The sequence below is a fragment of the Chaetodon trifascialis genome, chromosome 14, assembly GCF_039877785.1.
Source record: "Chaetodon trifascialis isolate fChaTrf1 chromosome 14, fChaTrf1.hap1, whole genome shotgun sequence".
In the NCBI taxonomy this organism is placed as follows: Eukaryota; Metazoa; Chordata; class Actinopteri; order Chaetodontiformes; family Chaetodontidae; genus Chaetodon; species Chaetodon trifascialis.
In genome coordinates this window covers 25,554,451-25,580,025 of record NC_092069.1, presented here as the reverse complement: position 1 = coordinate 25,580,025, position 25,575 = coordinate 25,554,451, and the positions used below count along the sequence as shown (strand labels likewise).

The 25,575-nt window shown below is 47.2% G+C and overlaps 1 protein-coding gene across 1 annotated transcript in view; it reads left to right on the top strand.

Moving 5' to 3' along the window:
* Positions 1-25,575, top strand: part of syne2b (spectrin repeat containing, nuclear envelope 2b) — a 105,034-nt gene that overhangs the window by 24,655 nt on the left and 54,804 nt on the right. Inside the window, 39 exon segments of the mRNA XM_070978598.1 lie at positions 77-672; positions 842-1,001; positions 1,305-1,451; positions 1,597-1,755; positions 1,937-2,104; positions 2,242-2,343; positions 2,449-2,649; positions 2,781-2,988; positions 3,311-3,423; positions 3,509-3,711; positions 3,893-4,000; positions 4,143-4,422; positions 4,655-4,984; positions 5,100-5,429; positions 5,623-5,922; positions 6,310-6,537; positions 7,300-7,416; positions 7,601-7,927; positions 8,061-8,405; positions 8,650-8,828; positions 9,201-9,417; positions 9,543-9,641; positions 9,726-9,890; positions 10,055-10,402; positions 10,506-10,642; positions 11,314-11,443; positions 11,816-11,989; positions 12,109-12,281; positions 15,580-15,646; positions 16,729-18,021; positions 18,564-18,773; positions 19,190-19,345; positions 19,713-19,954; positions 20,123-22,181; positions 22,667-23,001; positions 23,439-23,583; positions 23,716-23,916; positions 24,051-24,310; positions 24,500-24,659. Of these exon segments, the coding sequence (XP_070834699.1) occupies positions 77-672; positions 842-1,001; positions 1,305-1,451; positions 1,597-1,755; positions 1,937-2,104; positions 2,242-2,343; positions 2,449-2,649; positions 2,781-2,988; positions 3,311-3,423; positions 3,509-3,711; positions 3,893-4,000; positions 4,143-4,422; positions 4,655-4,984; positions 5,100-5,429; positions 5,623-5,922; positions 6,310-6,537; positions 7,300-7,416; positions 7,601-7,927; positions 8,061-8,405; positions 8,650-8,828; positions 9,201-9,417; positions 9,543-9,641; positions 9,726-9,890; positions 10,055-10,402; positions 10,506-10,642; positions 11,314-11,443; positions 11,816-11,989; positions 12,109-12,281; positions 15,580-15,646; positions 16,729-18,021; positions 18,564-18,773; positions 19,190-19,345; positions 19,713-19,954; positions 20,123-22,181; positions 22,667-23,001; positions 23,439-23,583; positions 23,716-23,916; positions 24,051-24,310; positions 24,500-24,659 (11,172 nt within the window).

Genomic DNA, 25,575 nt, shown 5'->3' with positions numbered 1-25,575 from the left:
ACACTGACCTCACAAACTGATCTCTCACTCCGCAGCCTTCTCATTTCACATTACTCTTTGTCTCTCTTTGCTGTAGGAACTGGATGAGAACATACAGAGTGAGCAGGACCAGGTGTCCCGTCTGGACCCTGAATCCAGCGATTTGGACCCCAGAGACTGCTTCCCGCTGTCCCGTGAGGTTGAGGCTCACAGAACCAGCCTGGATCAGCTTCGACAGCAGGTCCGGAAGAGCGAAGCGGCCGCCCGTGCCCTCGACCGCTTCCTCATGTCATTGCGAACTGTGGATGAAGACATCTCTGGAGTTCAAGCCGCCCCCTGCAGTGACGCTCTGGTACTGCAGGACTGTCGCTCCAAGCTGGCGCTGATCAGGCAGAGCATCGACAGTCTGAAAGAAAAGGCGCCTCAGCTGGATCTGCTCCTGCAGGGGGCCAGGCTGACAGTCACCAGGGATGGTGTCCCGGCCTCCTGCCTGGATATGGTGACTGCCCTGCTGAGAAGGTTGGAGGAGGCTGACAGTGGGCTGGCCAGCCAGCAGAAGGACATGCAGAAGGAGACACAGAGCAGATCCCTGGGCCTGAGGAAGAGGACACTGCTGGGGGAGCTGAGGAAGCTGCAGGAGACGATCGAAGCTCAAGGCCTGAACGAACCCACCATGCCTGCTGTGCAACACAGGTGCGTGTTGTATGTCTTCACTCTGATACAAGCGTTAAGCTGTCTTTTTGATAGTTGTGACTAAGTTTGTGATGTGCTATATATCTGAGACATATCTAAAGACATTTAATTGCAGAATTAAAAGCCTGATTTCCTAAAGCAGTGTCTTGATAATCTTGTTTCTTTCCAGGCTTCGTGCCCTGTCAGATTTGGAGGGTCAGCTGCAGGCCCAGCACGCAGAGCTCGAGAACCTCCGTGAACTTCAGGAGAAACAGGGAGGAGGAGAAGACATTTTTCAGGAAATGGAGACTCAGTGGAAAGAGATTCAGAGAGCTTTTTCTGACAGGTATGTTAGGCGAGAGAAGCACATCCAGCTCAAGTAACGAAATAAATAAACGAATCAGCTTAAGTGAAACCGTTAGGAAGAAGTGACTGCTCTGCACCCCATCAAGAATCAACTTGTCACTGTAGCTTCTATTGGATATGCATGTTGTTGATAAAATGGTGATGTTAGCCTGGAGGATGTTTGGGTTATTCTTACAGTTTTGTTTCCTGCTCACAGCTACTGTTGGCTAACAGCAGTGTATGTATGGAGAACAGAAAGTGAGACCTCACTTGAAACCCCTCTCTCATGTGCTTCCTCTGACAGTAAGAAGCAGTGCAGCGACTTGCTGGAGCTTCTGAAGAAGTTCCAGAGCTGCCGCAGTCACCTGAGCAACACCATGCAGAAGGCAGAGCACACGATAAGCGATCGGGCTTCCTACATGGGCAAGGACAACCTGCAGAGAAGTATATCTAAGGTTGGTCCACAACATCACATTTACATCCCATTTCAAATCATTCTGTGTGTATCCAAAAGTGACTTCCATAATGCTGCGACCAACTCACTTTATATGCAGAATGTCCAGACACTCTCTGTGTGTTCACACGTTTGCATCCGTCCAGGTCCGTGATATTAAGGAGGAGCTGGGTGGTCTTCGGGAGCCTATGGAAGAGATGAGGGTAGTTTGCAGACAGCTACAGTCCCAACTGAAGAAATTCCCAGACTGCAGTGAGTCTCCCTTTGAAGCAGAGGCTGACACGCTGATGGACAGCTGGCTGGATGTAAGCATCGACAACTCCCCTTCATCCCCTGCATGTGGATAGAGTCACTGCAGAATCAAAACTCAAAGCTGCACAAGTTTGAAAAAAGGACTAAAGTCTAAATTACTGATAGCTGTGACTGGAACACTTCTGTTTTCAGCTTAACTTGACTGAATATTGCTCATCTGTGTCACCCTTGCAGGTGACAGAGAAGACCGATGCCTACATGGATAACCTCCGAGTGGGGCTGGAGGTGTGGGAGAAGCAGCTGATGCTTGGGGGAGAGGTGGACGCCTGGGCGGGGGCCAAACTGGCCCTGTTTGCAGAGAGCCATCCCTTCAACAGTGAGCAACAAGTACTTGACATGAGGGTAAGATCCCAGTAGAAGTTCATTTCTTATTACTCTACAGGCAGCCTGAGCAACCTCCCTAAAAGGTCATGTGTGTTTCTCCCATTTATGTCATCTGCATGTAGAAGATGAGAGTTGTGCTTTTCATTGCTTCATAGGATGAGATCCATGCCAATGAGGAGAACATTGAGCATTTCCACAAGAAGTCTGCAGAGATCCAGGAGATGCTGCAGACTCAGGAGGCACCGCTGGAGCTGCAGGTGAGTTCAACCGTTGACCGATCTGATACCTTCTGACGTTATTTCAGGAGCTGATATCCACCTTTCTTTGTAATGTCTGTATCCTTTCTATAATGTATCACTAAGGTGATGGAAACCCAGCTGAAGAAGAGGATGGAGCAGGTGAAGGAGCTTTTCACTGACTGCACCGACGTCTTTGAGGAACTGGTAGCTGTGAAGACACACCTGGCTGAGAAGATACAGGAGTGCCAGTCAGCTGTAGAGAAGATCCAGTGTTCTCTCGGCAAGATTGATGTTTCACAGCCAAAGGTGGAGGTCCAGATCCAGGTACGCACCTGTTCGTAACAGTAATGACAGAATAAGTATAGTTAATATATTGTGCTGGTTTGTCATCATGTTTATGAACTGAGATGCATCACAGAGTTTGATTTTTCACTGTTTAATCTCATCCTCACCAGGATCTGTGTGATGATCTGGAGGCTCAGGAGGAGCAGGCTGAGGCTGTCCTGAAGGAGGTGGGTTTGGTTTCCAGTGTGGCCAGTCCTCAGGTGCTGGAGGCCCTGTCTGCAGACTGCAGCAGGCTGAGAGAGGCCATCTCCCACACCAAGGAGATGATCCACCTGAAGAGAGAGGAGAGGGACAAAGGCCTGCTCAAGGCCATCAAAGGTTGGTGTTGTGTTTATTATTCATGGTATCTTGTGGAACTGGGTGCATGTGTAGCATATATGTGCACTGTCATACCAGTCACATATAAGCACACATGAACAAATAACATATCCAGTGGACACAGAGCAATATGAGCATTATTTGTCGTGGTGCTTGTGGGTGTTTCTGATAAATATGCTGGATATTTTCTTTTCCTCATATAGAATAAATGAACTTTGCCTCAGTGTCACTGTGGGAACGGGCCTGATTTTTATCCATTTGGCTTTTTTTGATATTCTGTTCATGAATGATATGATGTTAATAGTTTTTCATTTTCATCCAGATGAAAGGCAGCTGTTTGAGGGGTGGTTCCAGGACGTGCAGCTGTCTGTCAATGAGTGCTTTGAGAACCCTGAGAGCAGAACAGATGTGGAAACATCTCTGCAGAGACTCTCTGTAAGTTGATAAGTTGATGGGTCGAGAGACAGTGTAGATTGCTGGATGATGGACGGCTCCTCACAGTGTCCCTTTTGTCCATCAGGGTTTCTTAAAATCCAAGGATGCAGAGAAACGTCTAAACCAGCTGAGAGATCGACTGGAGAGAGGCGGCCAGCAGGTTCCTCCACAGCAGCTCTCCGAGTTCACCGACTGGCTGAAGGAGCAGCAGGAGGAGGTGGGCACGTTCAGAACCCACTGCCAAAACAGGCAGAAACAAATGGAGTTGCTCCTCAGTGACTTGAACAGGTAACTACTTCTTTGGTTTCCTCAATAGCAAGTCAGCAAGTGAAGATAAATACATTTCATGCCATTGAAAAAGTCTGACATGTGGCCTGTTTTGGTCAGGAATCACACAAACTGCAGCGAAAAGTTAGTTGTCATTGTAACCATTAATCATGTTTTTTGGTTTTTGTCCTTTTCTGTCTAGTCTGCAGAAGCAGCACGATAGCTTCCGTGATTGGCTGCAGACCAAAGAAAAGCAGTTGGTGGAATCAGATAAAGCCAAACTTCTTCTCAAAGACCTTCAGGATGAGAGGTGTTGTGCTGTTGTTCTTTCCACTTGCCTTGTATACCTTCTGTCTCATTGTCTTCATGCATTATGTAAAGCGCTCTGAATTGCCTTGTTGTTGAAAGGTGCTATAAAACATATTTGCTCTGCCTTTCCTTCCATGTGACAGTGGTCGAGCTGAGACCCTCAGTGAGGTGTTGGCATCAGTACGCAGACAAGGCGTCAGAGCGGAAAGCCTCCTAAAGGACGGTGATAACTTGATTCAACGTTACAGAAAGCTGGAAGCCAGACTGCAGAAGCAGGCAGAAGCCCAGAGCGCCCTGGAGGTGGAATTTGACAAATTAAACACAGAGACTAAGAGCACCAGGACCTGGATAACTGACCTCCTGCAGCCCCTCACCTCCTCTGGCATGGACGCCAAGCCAGAGGAGATGAAGAACAAAGCTCAGGTCAGTGAAAGCGAGTTCAAAACTGAATTTGATCAGACATTAGAATACAGAGAAAATGAATGAAATACCAGCTTTTACACAGCAGACAAACTTTAACCAATCAGGCTTGTTATTGCTTTTTCTTCTGGAGGCGAGTACTTTGTTTCTCTTTCTCCCGTCTTTGTCTTTTATTCCACCATTCTTCTCCCCTCAGTTATTGTAATTTGATTTAATTTTTCCATTTTGTCATCAGGCCATCCTGAGCTCCAAACCTGAGGGAGACTCTAAAGTGAACAACCTGAGAAGACAAAGTGAAGGTCTGAGTGAGCAGGAGGAGCTGGAGGAGAGCAGGAAACAGGAGCTCCAGCGGTCAGTCAGAGACACTGAGGAGCAGTGGAGGATGGCTCTGCAGACAGCTGAACAGGCCCTCAACAAGGCAGAAGCACGAGCCCTGTTAGACAAGGACTTCGATGCTTTCAAAGCCCAGAATGACACGGTTCAGTCCTGGATTAGAGACCGGGAGCAGAACCTGCAGTCACTCAGTGCTTGCGTGCAAGTGGAAGAAAAGCCTCAGATTGCTCAAGTGAGTTTGAAATGGTTGTGGATCAGTTTGTTAACATTGTGGTGGGTTTGTAGGACATCTTTTAAGCTCTGTTTTGATGGTAGAGGCGTCCTAAAGGGATATTTGTTCTCTTCAGGCTACTCTGAGCTCTAAGCCTGACGGGGATTCAAAGCTCCAGGATCTGAAGCGACGATGCCAGAGTCTGTGTGATGACCAGGGCTTGGATGAGAGCAGGAGACGGGAGGTTCAGGACGCAGTCAGACACACAGAGGAGCAGTGGAGGAAGGTCCTGCAGGCTGCTGAGGAGGCTCTCAAGAAGGCCGAGGCTGAAGCTGCCGCTGAGCGGGACTTTGATGCTTTCAAAGCCCAGAGTGAAAGAATCCAGTCCTGGATCAAAGAACACAAGCAGAAGCTGTTGTCACACGGTGGTCATGTGCAGTTTGAAGAGAGGTTAGAGGTCGCACAGGTGAGTTCACAAGCCAGGTTCAGAAGAGAGGAGATTATTTTCATTATTGAAATACATTTTAGTCTCAGTGTTTAGTCTTTTTTTCACCACTACAAAAAACACTAGTTTGATTGACAAACTCAAGCAGTGTTGAGTCCAGGCAACTTCTGACCTCTAAAGTCCCACACCACCATTTCTGTGTCATCACCTTCAGGCTGTTTTGACCTCCAAACCTGAGGGAGAGTCCATGCTGCTCGACCTGAAGAGACGAGGTGAAAGTCTGGGTGATCATCCGGAGGAGAGCCGGAAAGCAGAGGTTGAGCAGCTGGTGAGAGACGCAGAGCAGCAGTGGAGAACAGTTCTGCAAGCAGCCAGACAGGCAGAGCTGCGAGCTCTTTCAGACGACTTCGACTCTCAGAGCAACGACACGCAGACCTGGATCAGAGACAGACAACAGAATCTACAGTCTGTGAGCCGTCACACACCACCTGAAGAGAGACTCCTCACAGCTCAGGTCTGTTTGAACTCACTGTGCTGTTCTAGAAATATGTGTTAATTGTTAATGTGTTAATAATAATTCTGATGAGTAGCTTTAATGAGATATGGGCAATAATAGAGCCAGAAGCCTGAAAAATTAGCAAAATATTAAATGCAACCTGCTAAACGTCAACATTAGCATGCTAAGGTTAGCAAACCGCTTCTAGCCCAAATGAACTTTTCCTAAGGCGTCACTCTGAGGACAAACTTTACATTTTGTTTCTGTTTCTGAAATCAGTTTGCTGTTTTTCTGATCTAAGTATTCTAGCCCAACTCTTGCTCCCCTTCAGTCCTGGTTTTAAATATCCAGAGGCTGAATGACTTTGTTACTGCATTTAACAACTGTTTTGTGTTTTGTTTGCAGACCGTCTTGAGCTCCAAACCTGAAGGTGACTGTAAGGTAAACAATCTGAGGAGGCGAGGCCAGAGTCTGTGCGACCTCCCTGACGCAGACGCGGGCCGGAAAGTCCACGTTCAGCAGACGGTCAGAGACACAGAGGAGCAGTGGAGGACAGTCCTGCAGGCTGCTAAGCAGGTCGAAGCTGCTGCAGGAGCTGAGGTCACCCAGAAGACTGAGAGGAGGAAGATGGAGGTAAGAGAATAGACCGTAATCTGCTGTGGGACGTACACTGAGTGCTGAGTGGGAAGCCTGTGAAAGCCAGCACATTGTTGGTTTTCTGTAGATAAAAGAGCTTGGTCTGTACCAGCTCTATATGGAAAGTGTCCTGAGACAACTTCTGTTGTGATTTGGCGCTATACAAATAAAATTGAATTGAATTGAATAAAGTAATGACTATGGACACCGTACATTGAATTTGTCAAACAGTATTCAGTTAGTTACCTGCTCAACACAACACAGGCAGCCGAAATGTCCTGAGAACTTTCTTTGAATTTTTCTCTTCCATTTTGGTTCTTTTTTTCCTCCTTTTAGTTGTTCAGGTAGAACTACTTAAAGGTCACCTTCCCCTCGTCCAGAGCAGGAGTAAGAATGCCACCTGGGCTGACTGGTGTTGTTGGGCTCGGTCCACTTTGTTTCCCATTTACAGAGCAGGGCAACTAATGGACCGTGAGGAGCAATCTTTCTCCAGAATGACTCACGCCACCTTAAAAGTGCACAAAAAAATAGAAAAGCATGACTTTTGCTTTGAGCGGAGACCCCCAGGCAGAGCAGGGCCTCCAGCCAAAGGGCAAAAAGCTCCTCTTCCTCTGTGGCTAAACTGAGCATGTTTACTGAGGTTTACTGGAAAACAACCTGGCTCATTCTCAACATATTAAATGTTCTTAATGCTGATCTACTTTGAGTAAACAGTAAGTTTTGAACCACCTCTTTATGTTCGTACCTTTTCCTTTTCAGCTGAGAGAATTTGATACCCATCAGCAGGACGCTGGCAGCTGGCTCACTGACCTCCAACAAAAGGTGGACTCGCTGAAAAGCCAATCCAAAGCTGAGGACAGACTGCACTCAGCCCAGGTGAGCCCACGGGTCATATTAGAGGGAGAGATGACTTTGTTTCACCCTGTTTATGTTTTGTCAGTCACAAGCTAAAATGACCTGAACAAGCAAGTTTGTGTCCCAATCAAACAATGATACTGTGGATTTCACAGATCATGACAAGTCTTAACTCTGGGATGTGATGTCTGTATCTCATCTGAAGGCCATCATGAGCTCCAAGCCAGACGGAGACTCCAAGCTCCAGGAGCTCAGGAGACGAGGCCAGAGTTTGTGCGGTCAGGACCTCGAGGAACACAAGAAACAAGAGCTTCAACAAAAAGTTCGAGGCGCTGAGGAGCAGTGGACAAGAGTCCTGCAAAATGCTAAACAAGCACTGGATCAGGCTGAAAGGCAGTGTGCTTTGGAGGGCCAGCTGAAGGACTTCAAAGATCTGAGTGAAAACACCAGAAACTGGCTGGAAGACAAGAAGCAGAGTCTGCTGTCTCTGGACAGTCAGACAGATCTAGAAAAGACGATAACCACTGCACAGGTCAGTTTGCATCAAAGGTGTTTTGGTTTAGCTCAAGAGCAGCCAGTTTTAAGTCTTTGTCTAAATTCTGTGAAGCATTATTCAAGTTTTCACTGATTCACTGCATGCTTTTTCATTTTTATTTCATTGTCAGAATATCCTGAGCTGCAAGCCAGAGGGAGACTCCAAGCTGACAGAGCTGAGGAGGCAGAGTCAGAGTCTGTCTGACCAGGAGACGCTGGAGGAGAACGCGAGACGAGATGCTCAGCAGTGGGTCAAAGATTCAGAGGAACAGTGGACGACAGTCCTGCAGTCTGCAGAGAACACTCTGAAGAAAGCTGAGGTCCAGTACTCGCTCTCCAGGGAGCTGGAGGCCTTCTGTACCCAAGCAGGGTGCACCAAAACCTGGGTTAAAGAGCTGCAGCAACAGGCCGAGTCCAAAGGGAGCGGCACTCAGGGCAGCCGGGCTCAGATAGAGGACAGACTGAACACAGCAGAGGTAGAACATGAAATATGAGGGGGGGTTTGTTTGTTTTTTTGGTTTAATATGGAATGTTCAACTACAGGGAAGTACGTCAAGCATAATATCTAAAGAGTAAAATGTATTCAAATATCATTAGACCATGGAAAGATGAAAATATGATTTTTTGATTTTTTTGTTATATCCAGTCAATAGACACATAATGGCTGTTTTATGAAGCGGCATACGTATATTTATCAGAAAACTGTCATTGTGTCTTTAGGTCATCTTGAGCTCCAGGTCTGATGGTGAGGCTCGAGTGATGGGGCTGAAGAGACGAGCACACAGTCTGTGTGAGCAAAAAGAGCTGGAGGGAGACAAGAAACTGGAGGTTCAGCAGACGGTCAGAGACACTGAGCAGCAGTGGACAGCGGTCCTGCAGGCTGCTGAGGAGACAAAGAGGTACAGGAAGATTTTAGCTTTTTTCAGCTGCCTGAAGCTTGTCATCCAGGTTCAGCCCTCTGTGGCTGCAGTGTCTTTAAGCCCCTTTGCGTGAGTCTGGCTTTGATTGCATTTTATCAGTTCTGCTTATTGACTCTAAATCCTTTGAAATCTCTTATCAAATTTACAGTATTAAGGGATACCAAAAATCCATATCATTCATTAAAGAAACTGCAAAGATTGATTTCCAAACACAAGCTTCAGAGACATCAGACACACTGGATCCATGTGTTTTTGCAGTCTGTGATCACTTGAATCTGAAGTTTGAATTTAGACTGAATTAATTGTGAGTCATGTTTCTAATGTTGTCACATCTGCTGTTAAACAAATCAGGCAGCTGAAGGGTGTTGTGGAGCGTGTGGCGTCCTGTCAGTGCCAGCGAGGCCAAGCTGAGGCCCGTCTGTCGGAGCTTCAGAAGCAGACGTCCGACCTGCCACGTGTCTTCCCCTGGCCGGGCCTGGGAGAGCGGAGGCAAGCGGTGGAACAGGCCCGGAGCCTGCTGGACCAGACCACAGCTTTGGCCCCCGTTCTCTTAGACGTCCGCACGCAGGTAAAAACCTCACAGGAAAGCAAGCTCGACTATATGTTTTTGGTCTATTATTAATGCTGTGTGAGTCAAAACAACAACAACATCGAGCATGAGGTTTAAACCTGTTTTGCACTGTTCCACTCAAGGCTGCAGAGCTGCTTGAGATCACACAGGACCAGGACTGGTCCGATCCCTCCTGGGCAGCCAAGGAGGAGTCCATTCCTGCTCTGCTGAAAGAGCTGACTGTGAGTTCACAAATACATTAGTAACAAGAGTTCGACCAATGGCCAAGTTACTCTGTCTGACAGTACAACCGCTGTTGTTTTCAGGATGTGGTAGCCAACCTGGAGCAGGGCATCCTGACGGAGAGGCAGTGCACCCAGCTGGTGGAGCAGCATGAAGCAGCCCAGGACTGGCTGAGGGAGCAGGTTAAAGGCCTGGGAACTCCTCCAGCAGACAGACAGGGTCTGCACAGTGCTGTCAACACTCTGAAGGTCGGATAGTAAAGCACAAACACACAGTTGTAATGTAGTTATGACAGCAGTTATATTTGGCAATCAGAGAAATGAACACAGCCTAATTAAATCATTGTTTGTGGGTGTAGCTGTTCTTTCTGCATACTAATAATCTGTTTCTCCTCTGTCCTTCTGCATGCCAGGCTTTGCTCCAGACAGTGGACAGGGAGCAGAGAGAGATGAAGGACCTGGACTCTGCCAGGGACAGTTTGCTGACTCTCTGCACCCCTGGAGGCCGGGATGCCCTGACACTGGAGGTCAGCCATCTCCACGACCTCTGCGCCACCTCGGAGCAGGAGGTGAGGGAGCGTCTCACAACCTGTGAGACGCGGCTGGAGGAGCTGGACGGTCAGCTGGCCAGGAGAGCCCAGGGGCTGAAGGAGAGAGCTGCTGCCCTGCAGTGGGAGCTCCGCTCTCTGGACCAGGCGCTCAGTTACAGCGAACCACAGAACAACATCGCTCAGCTCCAGCAGCACTGGCACAGCCTTCAGGTTATTGCTATTTTATTCATCTGGGCACAAAACCTGATGACAACCCCTTTTTTATCTAACTAGGCTGAGTTGCAACATGTTGACCTTGTCCTTGTCCTGGCAGAACTGTGAGAAGTCACTTGAAGATTTGGGTGTCAAAGTTCATGACCTTCACCAAGAAGTAAAAGCTACACCTGCCACCGACGAGCTGCCAACAGAAATTACCACAGTGGTGGAGTCCCTGTGCCAGCAACATGACAGGTGACGTCTCACAGCTGATGTCATTTCCTCTGTGTTTGGGAGAGCTGTCAGAAATAGCTAAAAAAAAAAACAACAAAATCGCTGTACAGATTATTAGTTATAGGTAATGAAGCAGCCGGCACCACTAATGTTAGATTCAAACTTTTGTTACGCTGGAGGCATAAAGAAGGAGACTGAGCTAAAGTCACATGATGTGCAGAAACATCTGTCCAGTTCACCGCTGGGGCTTTTTAAACTGGATATAGCCTTCTTGAACAGATTCTACATGACAAATTCTCAGCTGGCATCCCTCTACTTCAATTTAGGTTTCAATTATTCTTACATACCAGCAGCATCCCTTCGTGGTTCAGTGTGCTCTTGACAATGACATGGAAACAGAGAGTTCTTCTTATATATGACCTGTTTGAAACATCCGAGGATTACATCCTTATCTAATGTCTGGTTTCTTTCAGCCAAGCAATATGACACGTCCATACAGAACATTTCGCTGTTAATATTTGTTGTCTCGGAAATGTCCTTTTTAGTCCACTCTTGACCTCGTATTTGTTACGTTTGCACATTGTTTTATGATCAAGAAAGTGCACCTTTTCATTTTACTTTCATCTGCTGTAATACCAGCTGATTCCATGCTAAATGTTGTGTTTACAGTAATGATTCTGTTACCTCCACAGTCTAAAGTCCAGGCTGAGTGAGCATCAGGGTACCTGCTCTGCAAACACAGCCCGCTGTCTGATGGACAGTCTGCACGCCCTGCAGGAGTGGAACCACGGCAAGCCATCAGAGTCCAAGTCCTCTCTGCAGGTTTCTGTCTTTTAGTGCTTTTACTGTTTTTCTAGGCAACTTAAGTACTTTGTGCAATTAAATACACATCTGAGAGCTTCCTAGTACATCCAGTTGACTACTCGAATCGAGAGTGGGACTGAAAGGTGTCGATCGAAATTATTTGTTACAAGTTTCTTGGAGAAATATGCATTCATTGAAAGAGAAACATTTTTTCGGTAAAGAAAAGTTTTTGACTTTAGGGAAAGTGGAACGTTTCAGCTCAATGGAGCACTTGTTTGTGGTTTATTTGTGTTTATATGTGTGATTGATTTGGTCATGACATTTCACGCACAAACACACATTTTTCATCACTGCAAAGACTTGAACTTTTTTTTTTCCTTCTGGGGTTAGGTGGCATTAGATGAAGGTGAAAAGTTGCAGGTCAGCCTGCAGGAGGCGCTTTCTCACCAGCAGTTTCTAAAAGACTGTTTGATGCCAGACTTGTTTGAGAAACTGAAGAGAGACGGTTCAGAGACGCTCAGAAAGGCAGACACACATAAGGCTTCTCTCAGCCAGAGCTTAAAGGTATTTAAATCATGTTAAATACACTCATATATCTCATATGATTTATTAAACATCACTTATATAAAGTAAACAGTTATGTAAAGCTGTAGTAACTGATGATATTGTTATCCTTTTTTAAGGAACTTGATGAACAGAGTAAACACAAGCTGCCTGATGTCCTTCATGGTAATCTAGAGGAGACAAAGACACCTGTGTTGGCACCACCACGAAAAATCAAGCACTCACCTGAGAAAATACACAAAGTCAAAAACATTCCCTTAACAGAAAAATCTCCATCTATTGAGGATGAAATGTCAGTTTCAGCTGAGTCTGATGCTAAAACATTAACACCTACTTCGACAGCAGTCACAGACACAAAAATTCCCTCCATGGAGAAAACCACAACTGACCCAACAAAAGCAAAATCTCAGAGTACAACATGTGCTTCAGAGCCTTTTAGAACGCCAAGTTACAACATCTCTGAAGAGGCACAGAGTAAAAACATAAAGCTAGATGTCACTGCTGAGCCTGTTGGAGCTGAACAAATGAAACCTGCTGCTGAGGAACCTGCACTGATCCAAAAAATCATAGATCCGTCTGCACCTGGTGTTCGTGAGAAAACCACACCTGTACCATCCAGGAGGAAGTCCAAGACTTCAGCCTCTGATCCACAACCTGCCCAAACTAAGGTGGATTCTGAAATGCTGAAAAGTTTTAGTTCTCAAGAATCACCCCGAAAACCAACAGAAACTTCTGTGGCGAAACCTGCGCAGATCAGGGCCGATGCTGAGACTCCGACGTCTCGCCTAACTTCAGCGTTGATCGCAGAAACAGAAGCTGAGCAACCGAAGTCTGTACCAAAGAGGCAAGAGTCCGATAGTTTTAACATTTCATATCCAGTTGCTACCCAAAGTGAAACTACTGAAGAGGTTAAGGAATCTCAGGAAGACCTTCAGAAACAGAAAACTTCTTCAGCTGCACAGCTCATCACACAACCAGTTGAAACTACTGTTTTGGGAGAAAGTAACCTCTTGCCAGCCAAAAGAAAGTCAAAGGGACAGAAACTTTCCCCAGATCTTTCTAACGAGGAGAAAACACAGACCACGGAAAAGTCTGACAGTCCAGTATCGTTACTCAGATCCAAGGAACAAAGTGAAGATGCTGTTGAGGCGGAAGAAACTAAGTTCATGCAAACCAGGTTGAAGTCGGATAGTCTCGATGCTTCCACTGTTCCACAGCCAGTGTCAGCTGTTGAAACAACAACAACAGGTTTTGGGAAGGGACCTGAGAAGACTTCAACCTCAGAGTTTGTTCCAGAGCCAACTGGAACGGCTGTTTCCAAACAAAGTGAGATTTTACCGCCCAAGCGGAAATCGAAGAGTCCAAAACTTCCTCTGAAACAGGTTGACCAGCAGGCAGCACAGATTAGGCAAGGACCTGAAAGTCAAAGTTTGAGGGAGCAAACTGAAAGTGTCATGATGGAGGAAACAAAGCTCATACCAACCAGAAGAAAGTCAAAGAGTGCTGAACTCACCACAAGTTTTCAGCAAGTGGAACCTGAAGACAATAATAAAGAACCAGACACATCTGACCTGAAGTCTTCTTCAGCTCCTCAGGTGGTCACAGCACCAACTGTTGCTGAGAAAGAAAATAAGCTTTCTCCAACGAAAAGAAGATCCAAGCTCTCTCCAGAACATGCCACCAAAGAGATGGCAGAGACCAAACAAGACCCTGGAAATCAGAAGCCTTCCTTGAGCTCCACAGTTCAAACTGGTATAATTACTGGTGTGGAGCCTGAGGAAGCAAAACAAGAACCCGAAAATGATCCTGCAGCTACTGAATTTGATCAAGGGCAAGCTGAAACTGCTGTTGTGGAACAAAATAAGCTTCGACCACCCAAGAGGAAGTCAAAATGTATAGAACCTCCTCTTAAACTTGCTGACACTGACGCGCCTCAGACACAGGATGCCGTCACAGGACCAACTGCTGTTATAGAAAAGGAAAAAGGTAAACTTTCACCAACCAAAAGAAAGCCAAAGGGTCTGAATGTCTTACCAGACCTTGCTCCCAGTGATGTGACAGAGACTGTAAAAGAGCCTGTCAGACAGAAGCCTGTAGAGCAAACTGAAGCTGCTGCTTTGACAGAAACAAAGCTCATACCAACCAGGAGGAAATCAAAAGGTTTGGATGTTTCCACAGCTCCAGAGCCTGTCAGCGGTGCAAATGTTGATTTGGAGTCAAAGGAAGCTAGGAAAGAACTTGACAGTGGGAGTGCTTCTTCACCAGCAGTCACAGGATTACCTGACACCACCGTTGTGCACGACAATGAGCTCTTGGCAACCACAAGAAAGTCAAACAGTCCAGAAGTTTCTCCAGAACTTTCTCACAAAGAGGAAACACAGGCCATGGAAAAGCATGGAAAGGGAAGTCAGTTAACTGATGCTGCTGCTGTGGAAGAAACTAAGGTTATACCAGTTAGGAGAAAGTCAAAGGAAGACCCTGACAGTCCGAAACCATCTCCAACTCCAAACATCACAGGACCAGCTGAAATTACAGAAACTGCTGTTGTGGAAAAAGGTAAGCTTTCACCAACCAAAAGAAAGACAAAGGGTCTGAAACTCTCCCCACAGCTTCAAAAATCAGAGCTGAGACAGACCGTGGAAGGGCCTGACAGTCAGAAGCCATCTTCAGTCCCAGAGGTGGTCACGGAAACAGCTGCAATTACTAATGTGGAAAAAGGAAAGCTTTCTCCAACCAAAAGAAAGTCAAAGGATGTGAAACTGACACCAACCAAGGAGGAACCTGACACTCAAAAACCATCTTTGACTGCAGAAGTGGTCACAGAAATAACTGAAGCTGATGTGGGAAAAGATTCGCTTTCACCAACTGAAATCCAGTTGAAGGGTCTGAAACTTACCCCAGAACTTAATACCACAGAGCTGACACTGACCAAGGAGGAACCTGAGAGTCAGAAACCATCTTCAAGTCCAGACGTAGTCACAGAAACACCTGAAACTACTGTTGTGGAAACAGGAAAACCTTTACCAACCAAAAGAAAGTCAAAGGCTCTGACACTTTCCCCAGAACTTGCTTCCACAGAGCTGACCCCAACCAAGGAAGAACCTGACACTCAAAAACCATCGTCAACTCCAGATGTGGTCACAGAAACAACTGAAATTACCGTTGTGGATAAAGGAAAACTTTCCCCAACCAAAAGAAAGTCAAAGGCTCTGAAACTTTCCCCAGAACTTAAAACCACAGAGCTGACACGGACCAAGGAAGAACCTGACAGTCAGAAGCCATCTTCAGCTCCAGAGGTGGTCACAGAAACAGCTGAAACTGCTGTTGTGGAAAAAGATAAACTTTCACCAATCAAACAACAGCAAACTGAAGGTGCTGTTATTGAAGAAGCTAAGGCCATACCAACAAGCAGGGAGCCAAGTAGTGAGGACATTTCCACTGCTCCAGAAACAGCCCCTGAGCTCAAGACAAATACTGATGAAACCAAAACAGAACGTGAGGCTGTAAAGTCCTCTGCAACCTCAGAACCTCTGGAGACTGCCCTCACACCCATTTCAACTATGACTGAACCTCCTCATTCTGATTTACAGGAGCATGAAGACAAATCTAAAGAGGCCCCAGAACAAACCATTGCCCAGTCTACAGAGAGAGTCTACAGTAAAGTGCCACAAACACAACCACCTCACTCTACTGAGCATACGGATGCACCAGGCTTATCAGAATACATTGACAGCTTATGGGAAAACACAGCTGAGATTCAGAAGAGATATCTGGTCCTCGATCTGCCAGAGGCAGGAGTCACCAAAACATATGAGATAAAGCCAGATCAGCCAGAGGCAGAAGCTACCTCTGCTGTTCTTTCAGCAGAGGCAGAGTTTTCAGAAACATGCTCACCTGAGCAAAACACATTGAAACCAAGTGAAACTGTGAGTCAACCGAAGCGCTTAGAAAACACACAGGAAAGACCCCAAAAGGACAGGAAACATGGTGCTGAAGAAGAGCACGCTAAAGTGTCAACACATGGCATTCATGGTGCACCTGAGAGCCTGGAAGAGAAGCCTCTTAGAGGGGCTGAAGTGCGCATTCTACAGCTAGATATACAGACCAGTGCAGAGCAGGAAAGCACACCTGTCACAGGATCAGAAAGCATAGGTGCTGTTCAAACAAATACTGAGTGTGAAAAGCCAAAAAGCACAGATATGACTGCTATGGAAGTTCAGCCGGAGAAGAGTGCAAATAAGATGACTACAGTTGAAGTGCAAGAAGGCAGCCCTGACTGGCAAGATGAACATGGCGTCCACCAGCAGAATTCCACGCTGTCGGCACGTGGCGGGGACAATTTACCCAAGAGCTTGGATGTGTGCGTCACGTTAGATGTACCGAGCAGTCTGGAGGTGGATCCAAACACGTCTGTCACGAGAGCAAAAGGGCAGAGGGTCGATACTGTTCAAATGCGTATTCAGTGTAAAAGACTGCCGGAAATCAAAGGTGTTACTGCTGTCGATGTTACGCCAGAGAAAGCTGTACTTGAGAAGACTACAGTAAAGGTACAAGAAAGTAGTACTGAAGGTCAAGACAGTGTACCTCAAAGCGACTCTGCTCAGCCCGCCTCTCCTGCCTCTGAATCACTGCAGCCACATGTGACAGAGACAGAATTCATAGAGATAAGCATTTATGAGCAAGACATAGTAAAACCAAGCCAAACTGAAACTGGGCTAGAGCTCTTGAAAACTGCACAGGATAGGCCTGCAGAGGTCACAGAACATGGAGTCCACGGAGAGCGTCCTGAAGTGTCAACACAGGCTACGCTCGAGGTACCCACAGGCCTGGATGAGAAGTCTGTTTGGATGGAGAAGATCCCCAGAGGGGCTGAGCTGCACATTTTACAACCAGACACAGAGGCCACTGTGAAGGAGCATGAAATCACATCTTTTATGATAGCACAGGTGTCAAGAAGCGATACAAATCAAACAGGTAACCAGTGCGAACAAGTGGCCGAAAACAAAGAGCTGACTTCAGCTGATGTTCAGCCAGAGGGGGTGTCCATGGTCGAAGTGAAGACCACAGAATATGATCACCAGGAAGAGCATCCTAAAGGGTTGACACTAGACGGTGCACCCAAGAGTGTGAAGCAAAAGTCCGTCACAATGGGGCGCGCTTTACAGCCGAGTATACCATCTGCTCAAGTGGAGGAGGAAAACATCTCTGTCATGATAGCGAAGGAGCCCAGGGTCGATACAGTCCAAACTATTATACATAGAGACAAAGTGTCAGAAAACAAAGATAAGACTATATCTGATGTTCAGCCTGACAAGGCTGCAGGTGAGACAACAGGGGCCGAAAGGCAGGAAATCAGTACTGGAAGGCGAGAGAATGTGGCTGAGAGTGACTCCACTCATCTGCCTCCCTCTGCCATTCTCACAGCTGCTGAATCACATCAACCAGGGACAGAATCTGTAAAGGTATCCGAACAAGACCAGTTTAAACCAAGCCAAACTGTGACTCAGCTGGAACTCCTCAAAACCACACAGGAAAGACCCCAAGAGGTCAAGGATCAGGGTGTCTATGAAAAACATGCTGAAGTGTCCTCAAGTGATGTGGACGATGAACCAAAGAGGCTGGATGAAAGGTCTGTTAAGGAGGGAGAAATCCACATGACTGTGCATGAATACAAAACTATCACAATAGAGAAGGAGCAAAGGGTGGAATCAAGGATCCAGCTTGAGATGGTGAATGAAACCAGGGATAAGACTCCCACTGATGCTCAGCCTGAAAAGTCTGCAGTGACGATGACCAGCGCAGAAGAAAGCTTTGCTGAATCCCTTTCACAACCCAGTGTGGTCCCGAGAGTCCATACAGAAAGACACACAACGGATGCAAAGGAAGATAAGAAAGACCAGAAGGAGGGGAAGAAGACAACAGAGGAAGAGGAAATGCAAAAGATGGTCATGGTAGAAACCCAAAAGGTTCAGCCCCCAGTGGCCACAACCACCTCCACTGAACTGAAGCTTCAGAGAATGGATTTGCCACAGGTAAGACAGGGGGGGCGCCATGTGTAAACAAGTACACACGATAGATTACAATTACCCAACATACCACTCACATTGAGGTCACTATGTTAAGATGGTTTTGAAAGGGACTGACCTTTGGCACGCTTTACTCCATGCCCGTAATGTCGGTGTTTAATACCACCAGGAGGAGTTTTATTGCTCCAGGGAAGTCATATATGTTCATCCTCTACCTTTCACATCTGTTGTTGCACTTGTTCCAGAGTGCATGGCTGACTGGGCAGTGTACCTTTACAGCCTTTGTAAAAACTCAGACGTTTCATACGTTCTTAAGATATTTACTTTTCATTTAGAGCTGCACAAAGGCGTACCCACACATATTTTATGAGCATTACAATCAAAGCAAAGAACATAAGCCTGAGACATTCACGTCTGTGCTACCAAAGGTTTCCTTGCCTCAGGGTAGCACTGTGAGCCTGCCCATACATGATTTCTTTTCTCCACACAGCAGAAACTGTTATTTTTCTTGCATTGATACTGGTGTTTTGTCTTCACAATGGGAGCAGGTGTGCCAGGCTGACGAGGTATCACCAACATCATTGCAGGCAGAGCAGAAATCTTCAGCTGACTCTATGTGGGGTTCAGTAACCCAGGTGGGAGCATTGACCTTTCCTGAGAAACTTGTTCTGGAAGGAGCAGAAGAATCTGCCATGGGGAACATCTTCACAGAAATGAAGCTCCTCGCAGAGACGGGACCCAACAGTCAGCTCATTGAGGTATCATGGTGACTGTACCACAGTATTATTTTTAAAACAAACACTGGGAGTATCTTAAGCTTTGTCAGATCTTACACAGGGAATACTGTAAGAATACTGGTGTTAATAGCATGTGAAGTCAGCATTGGTGGTTTGAATCCAGCTTGAGTCGTGTTATTTTACTTTTTTATGTCTTTAATATTGCTCTCCACTGTATGTCGACAAATTCTCAGTTAATTGCCAAAAACTGGTGATATTTTTAATGCAGGGAAATCTTAGAGTACTTTGGTCTTACTTTAAGAGATGCAAATTACATGGAATAAAAACAATCAGTTGCTTTTGGCCCTGAACTGGTCGTGCATCGTCTTCACCAAAACCCATTTGGGCCTCAACTGGAAGCTTTAGCCTTCAGCTGTGATGTGTTTCTGTGTCTTAAGGGTAAACCGCTGGAGGATGCTCCAGAGGCTCTGATTACATCCACCACTGACCTGGACAACCGTCTAAGCCGGCTGGCCTCCAAAATCCTGAGCTGCAAGAACCGACCGGCTGAGCTCAGCCCAACAGCCGTGGCCCAGCAGCTGAAGGAGGCTCAGGTGAGATCAGTGACAGGGTGCATGATTGAGTAAGGAAATAAAAAGATGATTTATGGCAGCAGCTTGATTTGTAGATGGTGCTGGAGTTTGACAGCAGGCTGGCAAAACATGGGTGATAATGAAGTGCCTCCAGAACGGCCATCTTTAAATCTTTAAAGCATATCTGTACCAGCCTGTTCTGAAGGTGGATATTAACAAGTCCACATTGGCAGGACAAAGTGCTTGTGCAACAGGCCCTTACAGTTTCTTACTGTTCAAATAAACCACGTTTGGTAATAATCACAAAATCCTAATAATAGAACATTTGCATCACAACCATAGACTTTAAATAAGAGCATGCGTGTTTGCTTTGGTTTGCTGAGTACAGGAGTGCCGAGAGACTGCCCAGGAGCAGGCATCACTGCTTTCTCAGTTGAGAGGAGCTGATGCTGAGAACAGGGACGCTCTGGAGCTCGTGGAGGACCAGTGGTGTGCTGCTGTTCAGGAAGCAGCTGCTGTCATCCAGAGTAAAGAGGCCCAGCTGCAGGTGGTGAATGACTACTGCAGACAGACCCAAGCAGCCAAGACCACGCTGGAGAGACTGACAGCAGAACTGGACGCTGTTAAAATGTGAGGTGGAGTCTATGGTTGTCTTTGAATGTCTTAATTGAAGGTTGCACTTCATATACTACTGCTCAATACAATCTGTTTGCATCATTAATGATAAATAATACTCGACAGAGGTACTAACATGGTAAAAGCCAATCACGTGATTTCTTGACCTGACTGTTCTTTCAGGTCCCCGGAGGAGAGCAGCTCCAGGGAGGCAGAGCGACTACACTCCTTACAGAGAAGCATGGAGGAGAACAGAACGGTGCTTGGGGAGATGCTTGCGACCCATATCAAATTATTTCCTCACCTCAGCCGGTCTGAGCGAGCAACTGCACAGACTAAGCAGGAGAGCCTACAGGAGAAGTGGAGAGACCTGGAAAGAGCTGTGGAGAGGGCCTTGTATCACACAGATGTCCATTCTCGCGAGACCAGCAGCCTTCTGTCTGCGATATCAAGTCTTCAGCAGCATTTAGAGACAATCGGCAAAGGCTTTGAAGCCAAGTCACCTGTAGTTACTCAGTGGAACTGCAAGAAGGCGCAGGAGCTGATGGTGGCAAATGCTGAGGTTAAAGCTGCCCAGCAGAAACATCTTCATTTGCAGCAGCTGTCAGAGGAGCTACTCCTCATCGCACGGTGGCCGAAGGAAACAAAAGAGATAGAGCAGGGGCTTCAGAGGGTCAAAGACCAAATCTCCCACACAGAGGGACTAGTGTCCTCCCACACTCTGAACAGCAGCAGCCCCATCATGGAGAAGATCATCCTGGTGATGAAGGACGGCCTTGCTTGGGCAAAGCAGACAGAGAGTGACATTGAGGGCAGGAGGAAGAGGGTGGCTCTCCTCCCTGAGGAGGTGCACCGGCAGCTCAGAGATCTGAAGAAGCTGCAGTCTGAGGTCATGGCCAAACAGGGCCAACTGGAGTTACTGGTGGAGGAAGTGACTGAGCTCCTTCCACAGCTGGACCAGGCCGAAGAGGTTCCCATGGTGCGCTCTTCTCTGGAATCCCTTGAGGAACTCTCAAAGTCGACTACTGAGACGCTATCCAAGGCTGTGAGAGAGATCGAGTCAGGACTGCAGACCAGGGAGAAGCTGTCAGAGCAGATTGCTGACCTAGACTCCTGCGTTGTGGCTCATCTTCACAGAGAGGCCTCCAGGAGTGCAGACGATGAGCTCAGGAGCCCCACTGACCTGGATCACAGAGCTCGCCAGATCCAAGAATCCCTGGCTGAGGCTGAGAGGCAAGCAGCTGTCTGTGAGGCTCTCCTAATGAAGAGTAAAGACATTGGCCCTGAACTCAGCATCACAGAGAACTGTCAGCTTTTTAACAAGCTTACCAACCTCCAGGACGACATCCAAGCCATCAGCAGCTATGAGAGGGCCAACAAAAAGGAGCTGGACGACCTCACGCAGACTTTAGACTCTAGCAAGATGAGCCTGGTTACTACTGAAAAAAGCATGAGGCAGATGCTCGTGGATCTGAGTAGGCACAGGTATCCCATCACAGTGGAATCCCTGCAAGCTTTGGAGCCTTTCAGACACATGATTTTGGAGCACAAATGCCAGGTTGACCTTCTGCAACCTTGGATTCCTCAGGAAAAGGCATGGGAACTGCACTCAGTTGTCTCTGAACTTCACAGCAAAATGGCCACCCTGGAGATGAAGTCCAGAGACCATGAGAGGTACCTGTACATGAGGCAGTGTGTGGAGGACCTGAAGGAGAACATCCAGGAGCAGGTCCATCAGACCAGAGAAGACAGCAGGGAGCTTGAGGAGAAGTACAAACTCTGTCAGACCCTCCTCTTCCAGTTTCCTCTGATAAAGTATTTGTGTGAGGAGGCTCAGTCCAAACTCCAGATGATCTCTGCTGACCTTTACCCTTCACAGCTGACTGCAGAGCAACAGAGACTGAAACTAAACAATGAGACCCTCGCTACCTTGGAGATGACGCTGTACAACAACCTCAGCATCCTCGACTGGAGCCTGCTGAAGGAGCTGGACCTCAGCTCAGAGGTGGACGCCGCTCAGGCCTTCCTCTGGAAGACCCTGCAGGAGCTCCACAGGCTCCCCATGTTGGAGCCAAACGAGACAGCGATTAAAAAAGAGCACCAGAGAATCATGTCTTTAAAAAAGACCGTAGAGTCGAGAACAAGAGCGCTGGAGGTTCTGGAGCAGAAGAAGGGAACCGGACAAGGAAGTGGATCCCAAAACCTGATGGACTTGAAGAATGCAGTCCTCTCTGGATGTGACGTACAAATGGCAAGTTCTGTTGCTCTCCTTCATGTTTTATTGTTTTTGGGATTTTCAGATGCTTTTTATGGGATTTACAGCGACATCAATACAATCATTGAGAAACATTTGAAAGCTAATTGACTGATCATACTCTGTCTGACTACTTGTCCTACGTACACGTAATACTACAGTATTTGATGCTAAGACAGAATCCGGGCCAGACCACGTTCAGGCCTTGGCAAGGCTCAGATCTTACTGCAGAAATAATAATAAATGACTCCCCTGGACAAAGAAAACGCATTCTTAAGTAATACATTGGTCTTATTTTTGCAGTTTTGACCCCTCATTTGGGAAATTTGTCACACAAACTGTTGTCTTTAACATTTTGGATCATACTGAGCTCAGGTGTGTGCACACTAACACAAGAAGTATAAGGGACATGGCTAATGTGGTCAAACAGTGTACAAGCGTGTAGTTGAGAGACTGTGTTGATTATATTTTAGGAGAACCTCTCCCAGGCCAGAGAGTCTTTGAGAAGCTACACATGCGCTGTGAGACAAGCAGTACAATTCCTGAGGGACATCGAGGTCTCACTGCTGCCACCGCAGGGCTCTGCTGGACTCTGCTCTGAAAGGCTGGAGGACACCCAGCAGGCTTTGGCCTCACTGCAGCAGCAGTTCCAGACCCACATAGAGCAGCTCCAGAGCCCGGCTGCCCTGCATCCTTATCTGTCCCCTCTGAAGGTGGAGCAGCTCCAGGAGAACATCCTGAGCCAGCTCCTGGTGAGGATGTCCACTCTGCAGGCGAAGGGCCACATACGACTGGAGTCCCTCAGCAGGTAATGATGAAAGTCTGATGTCTCGGCTTATCGTGAAAGTCTTACAGATGCCAGTGTGTGCTTGTATGTGCAAAGGGAAAACAGCAATTAATCTGGATGACCTGCTGCTAATTGCTTTTGAAAATATGTATTTTACACAGATCCGAGATCAGATTTCTGTGTGACATTCTGAGATGAGATAATACCAATAATAACTTTCATTCATTGCACATCACATTCATTCGGTGACATGTATATAGTTTTCAGGATTAAAGAAAAGAATAGAGGAAAAAAAGCTGCATGTAATGAAACATTCAACAAACACATTTTACCTGCAAGAGACTGGAAGACCCACCATGTTTCACTCCACAGCCGTTCTGTGCTTTCTTTGTGCATATGAGTCAAAGCAACGGGTCCCTATTGGACTTTAATGGAAAGAAAATGTTTCTGTATTTCAGGTGTGCAGAAAACCACAAAAAATACACCAAGTGCCAAGATGAAATCCTGCTGAGCGTGAAGAGTGCAGAGAACAACCTCTTACAGGTCATCTGTCTGAAGGTCACCTGTCTGGCTGACTGCACTGACCAGCAGGCCAAGCTCAGAGTACGTATGAGGCTGGTCCTCCTTCAGGTTCACTGCTCCAGGGACACTGAAAATTTTCTTAGAAAATGAGTTTCAAATGCAGCTGCAGCTAAATTTTGGCCTTTGATTGCCATGCCTCTCTCTCTCGTGCAGGCTCTGTCTGAGGAGGTGGAGTCCCTGCAGAGGTGTCTGGAGGAGCTGAAGGAGTGGTGCCCGGAGCAGAGCTGTTGCAGAGGCAGGGAGGCCGCCGTGACCGCTGTCTGGAAACGTGTGGCGAGACTGCTTCGCTGCACGCAAGAGCTGACAACTCGAAGCAAGCAGAGGATCGCAGAATGGAGCGAAATCACCAACAGTGTAAGTAGAACTACAGTTTTTAAAGCGGTGACTTATGTTGGTGCAACATATTTATTTATTATTGGTATTAGTTTGTTTGCTCGTAGTGCTGTTACCATCAGTTATAATATACTGTGTGCGGTCGCTGCTCTCAGGTGGAGAAAGCCTCCATTGTTCTGGAGCAGGTGGAGGTGGAGCTTCCAGATGGCTTCCGGGTGAACACCTCCACTGAGGACCTTCAGGACCTGCTGCAGTCCTGGGAACAGTACCAGGACAGACTGGACTGCGAACATCGAGCCCTGTCTGCGCTGGAACTGCGCACTGCCAGGCTGCTGGCTGTCCCCGCCCACCTGGAGCAGGCCCCTCCCACGCCACTCTGTCAGCAGCTGCAGGTGATGCAGGCTCGCTACGACAGGTAAGGCGGTGTTTGATGCCAAATTTGTACCTTTTTTTATGCATTCTGTGGCTGAAGGCTGGCTCTGGCTGTTATGCCTGCACCTCACATTTATGTAGTGGATAATTCGCATCATTAAGCAAACTCTCACTTTCAGGTAAAAGGCTGTGACATTGTTGAGTTATTGTCTGTGTTTGTGTGTTTTCACAGCGTGAAGCAGAATAGCATGGAGGGTTTGGAGGCGGCCAGGATGGAGCTGGAGGAGAGAGAAAAGATTCGGGAGGAGCTGCAGGGCATCCAGGTTTGGTTGGAGGCGGCTGATGGTCTTCTGTCAGAGATGGAGCACAGCGAGAGCACACAGGAGCTTCAGGTGGGACACGAGCGTTGAAAAACACCTCGTTTGTTTGCTTCGAGAAAATTTGAGCGTTACTTCACAGCAAAACAGCAGTGCTTTTATTTTGTAAATGTTTCGCAGCAGTTTGCTGGGTGTGTTCATACAGAGCCGATAGGTTTGCTGCAGCAGAAAAAACACTGAGTTTGGTTTCAGCTGGACTCTGATGGACCGCTGAGTGTCTCCAGATTCACCTCAGGAACCTCTGATCTAAACAGCGCGTCGCAGTGCGCTCAGGGTTGGAGTGCCCCTCAGCGGAGTGTAAATAATGAGTCTAATGAGAGAGGACATCTTCATCGTCTGAGCTGAAAACACAATGCTGCGTTTGTGCTCACTGCTCCAACATTAGAGCTCAACAGCACATGAAACTGAGTCGTCTCCGAAAGCATTTTAACTACTGCACACATAAAATTATGCACTCAACGTCATTAAATAATTGATAATTGAATCAAGTGAGTAGTCTCAGTCTCAGTAGTTAGTGTGTTCTCATGGTGCAGATGTACGACACTCAAACGTTCTGAATGATTTCAGAGATACACAGGCTGTTGACTGCGTGGTGTCCAGTAAATATGAAACGTCTGAACTGAACCGTTGGCTTGGCCTCGGGCCCGCCGGCTGTTTGCTGCTCGCTCGTATGAAGCCACCAACCGGCAGAACCGCTCTGCCCTTTGTCCCGAAACCTGAGCAGAGGCCAACATCTCCTCATCCACTGCAGCTTTCTCTCCTCACACACACACACACACACACACACACACACACACACACACACACACACACACAGCCCTCCCTTCCCCTTGCAGAGGGTCTGTGTCGATGAAAGAGACGAACACCCCCTCCATCACCCCTCATCCCCCCCATCACTCCCACCACCCTCTCCCCTCCTCTTGTACCAGAC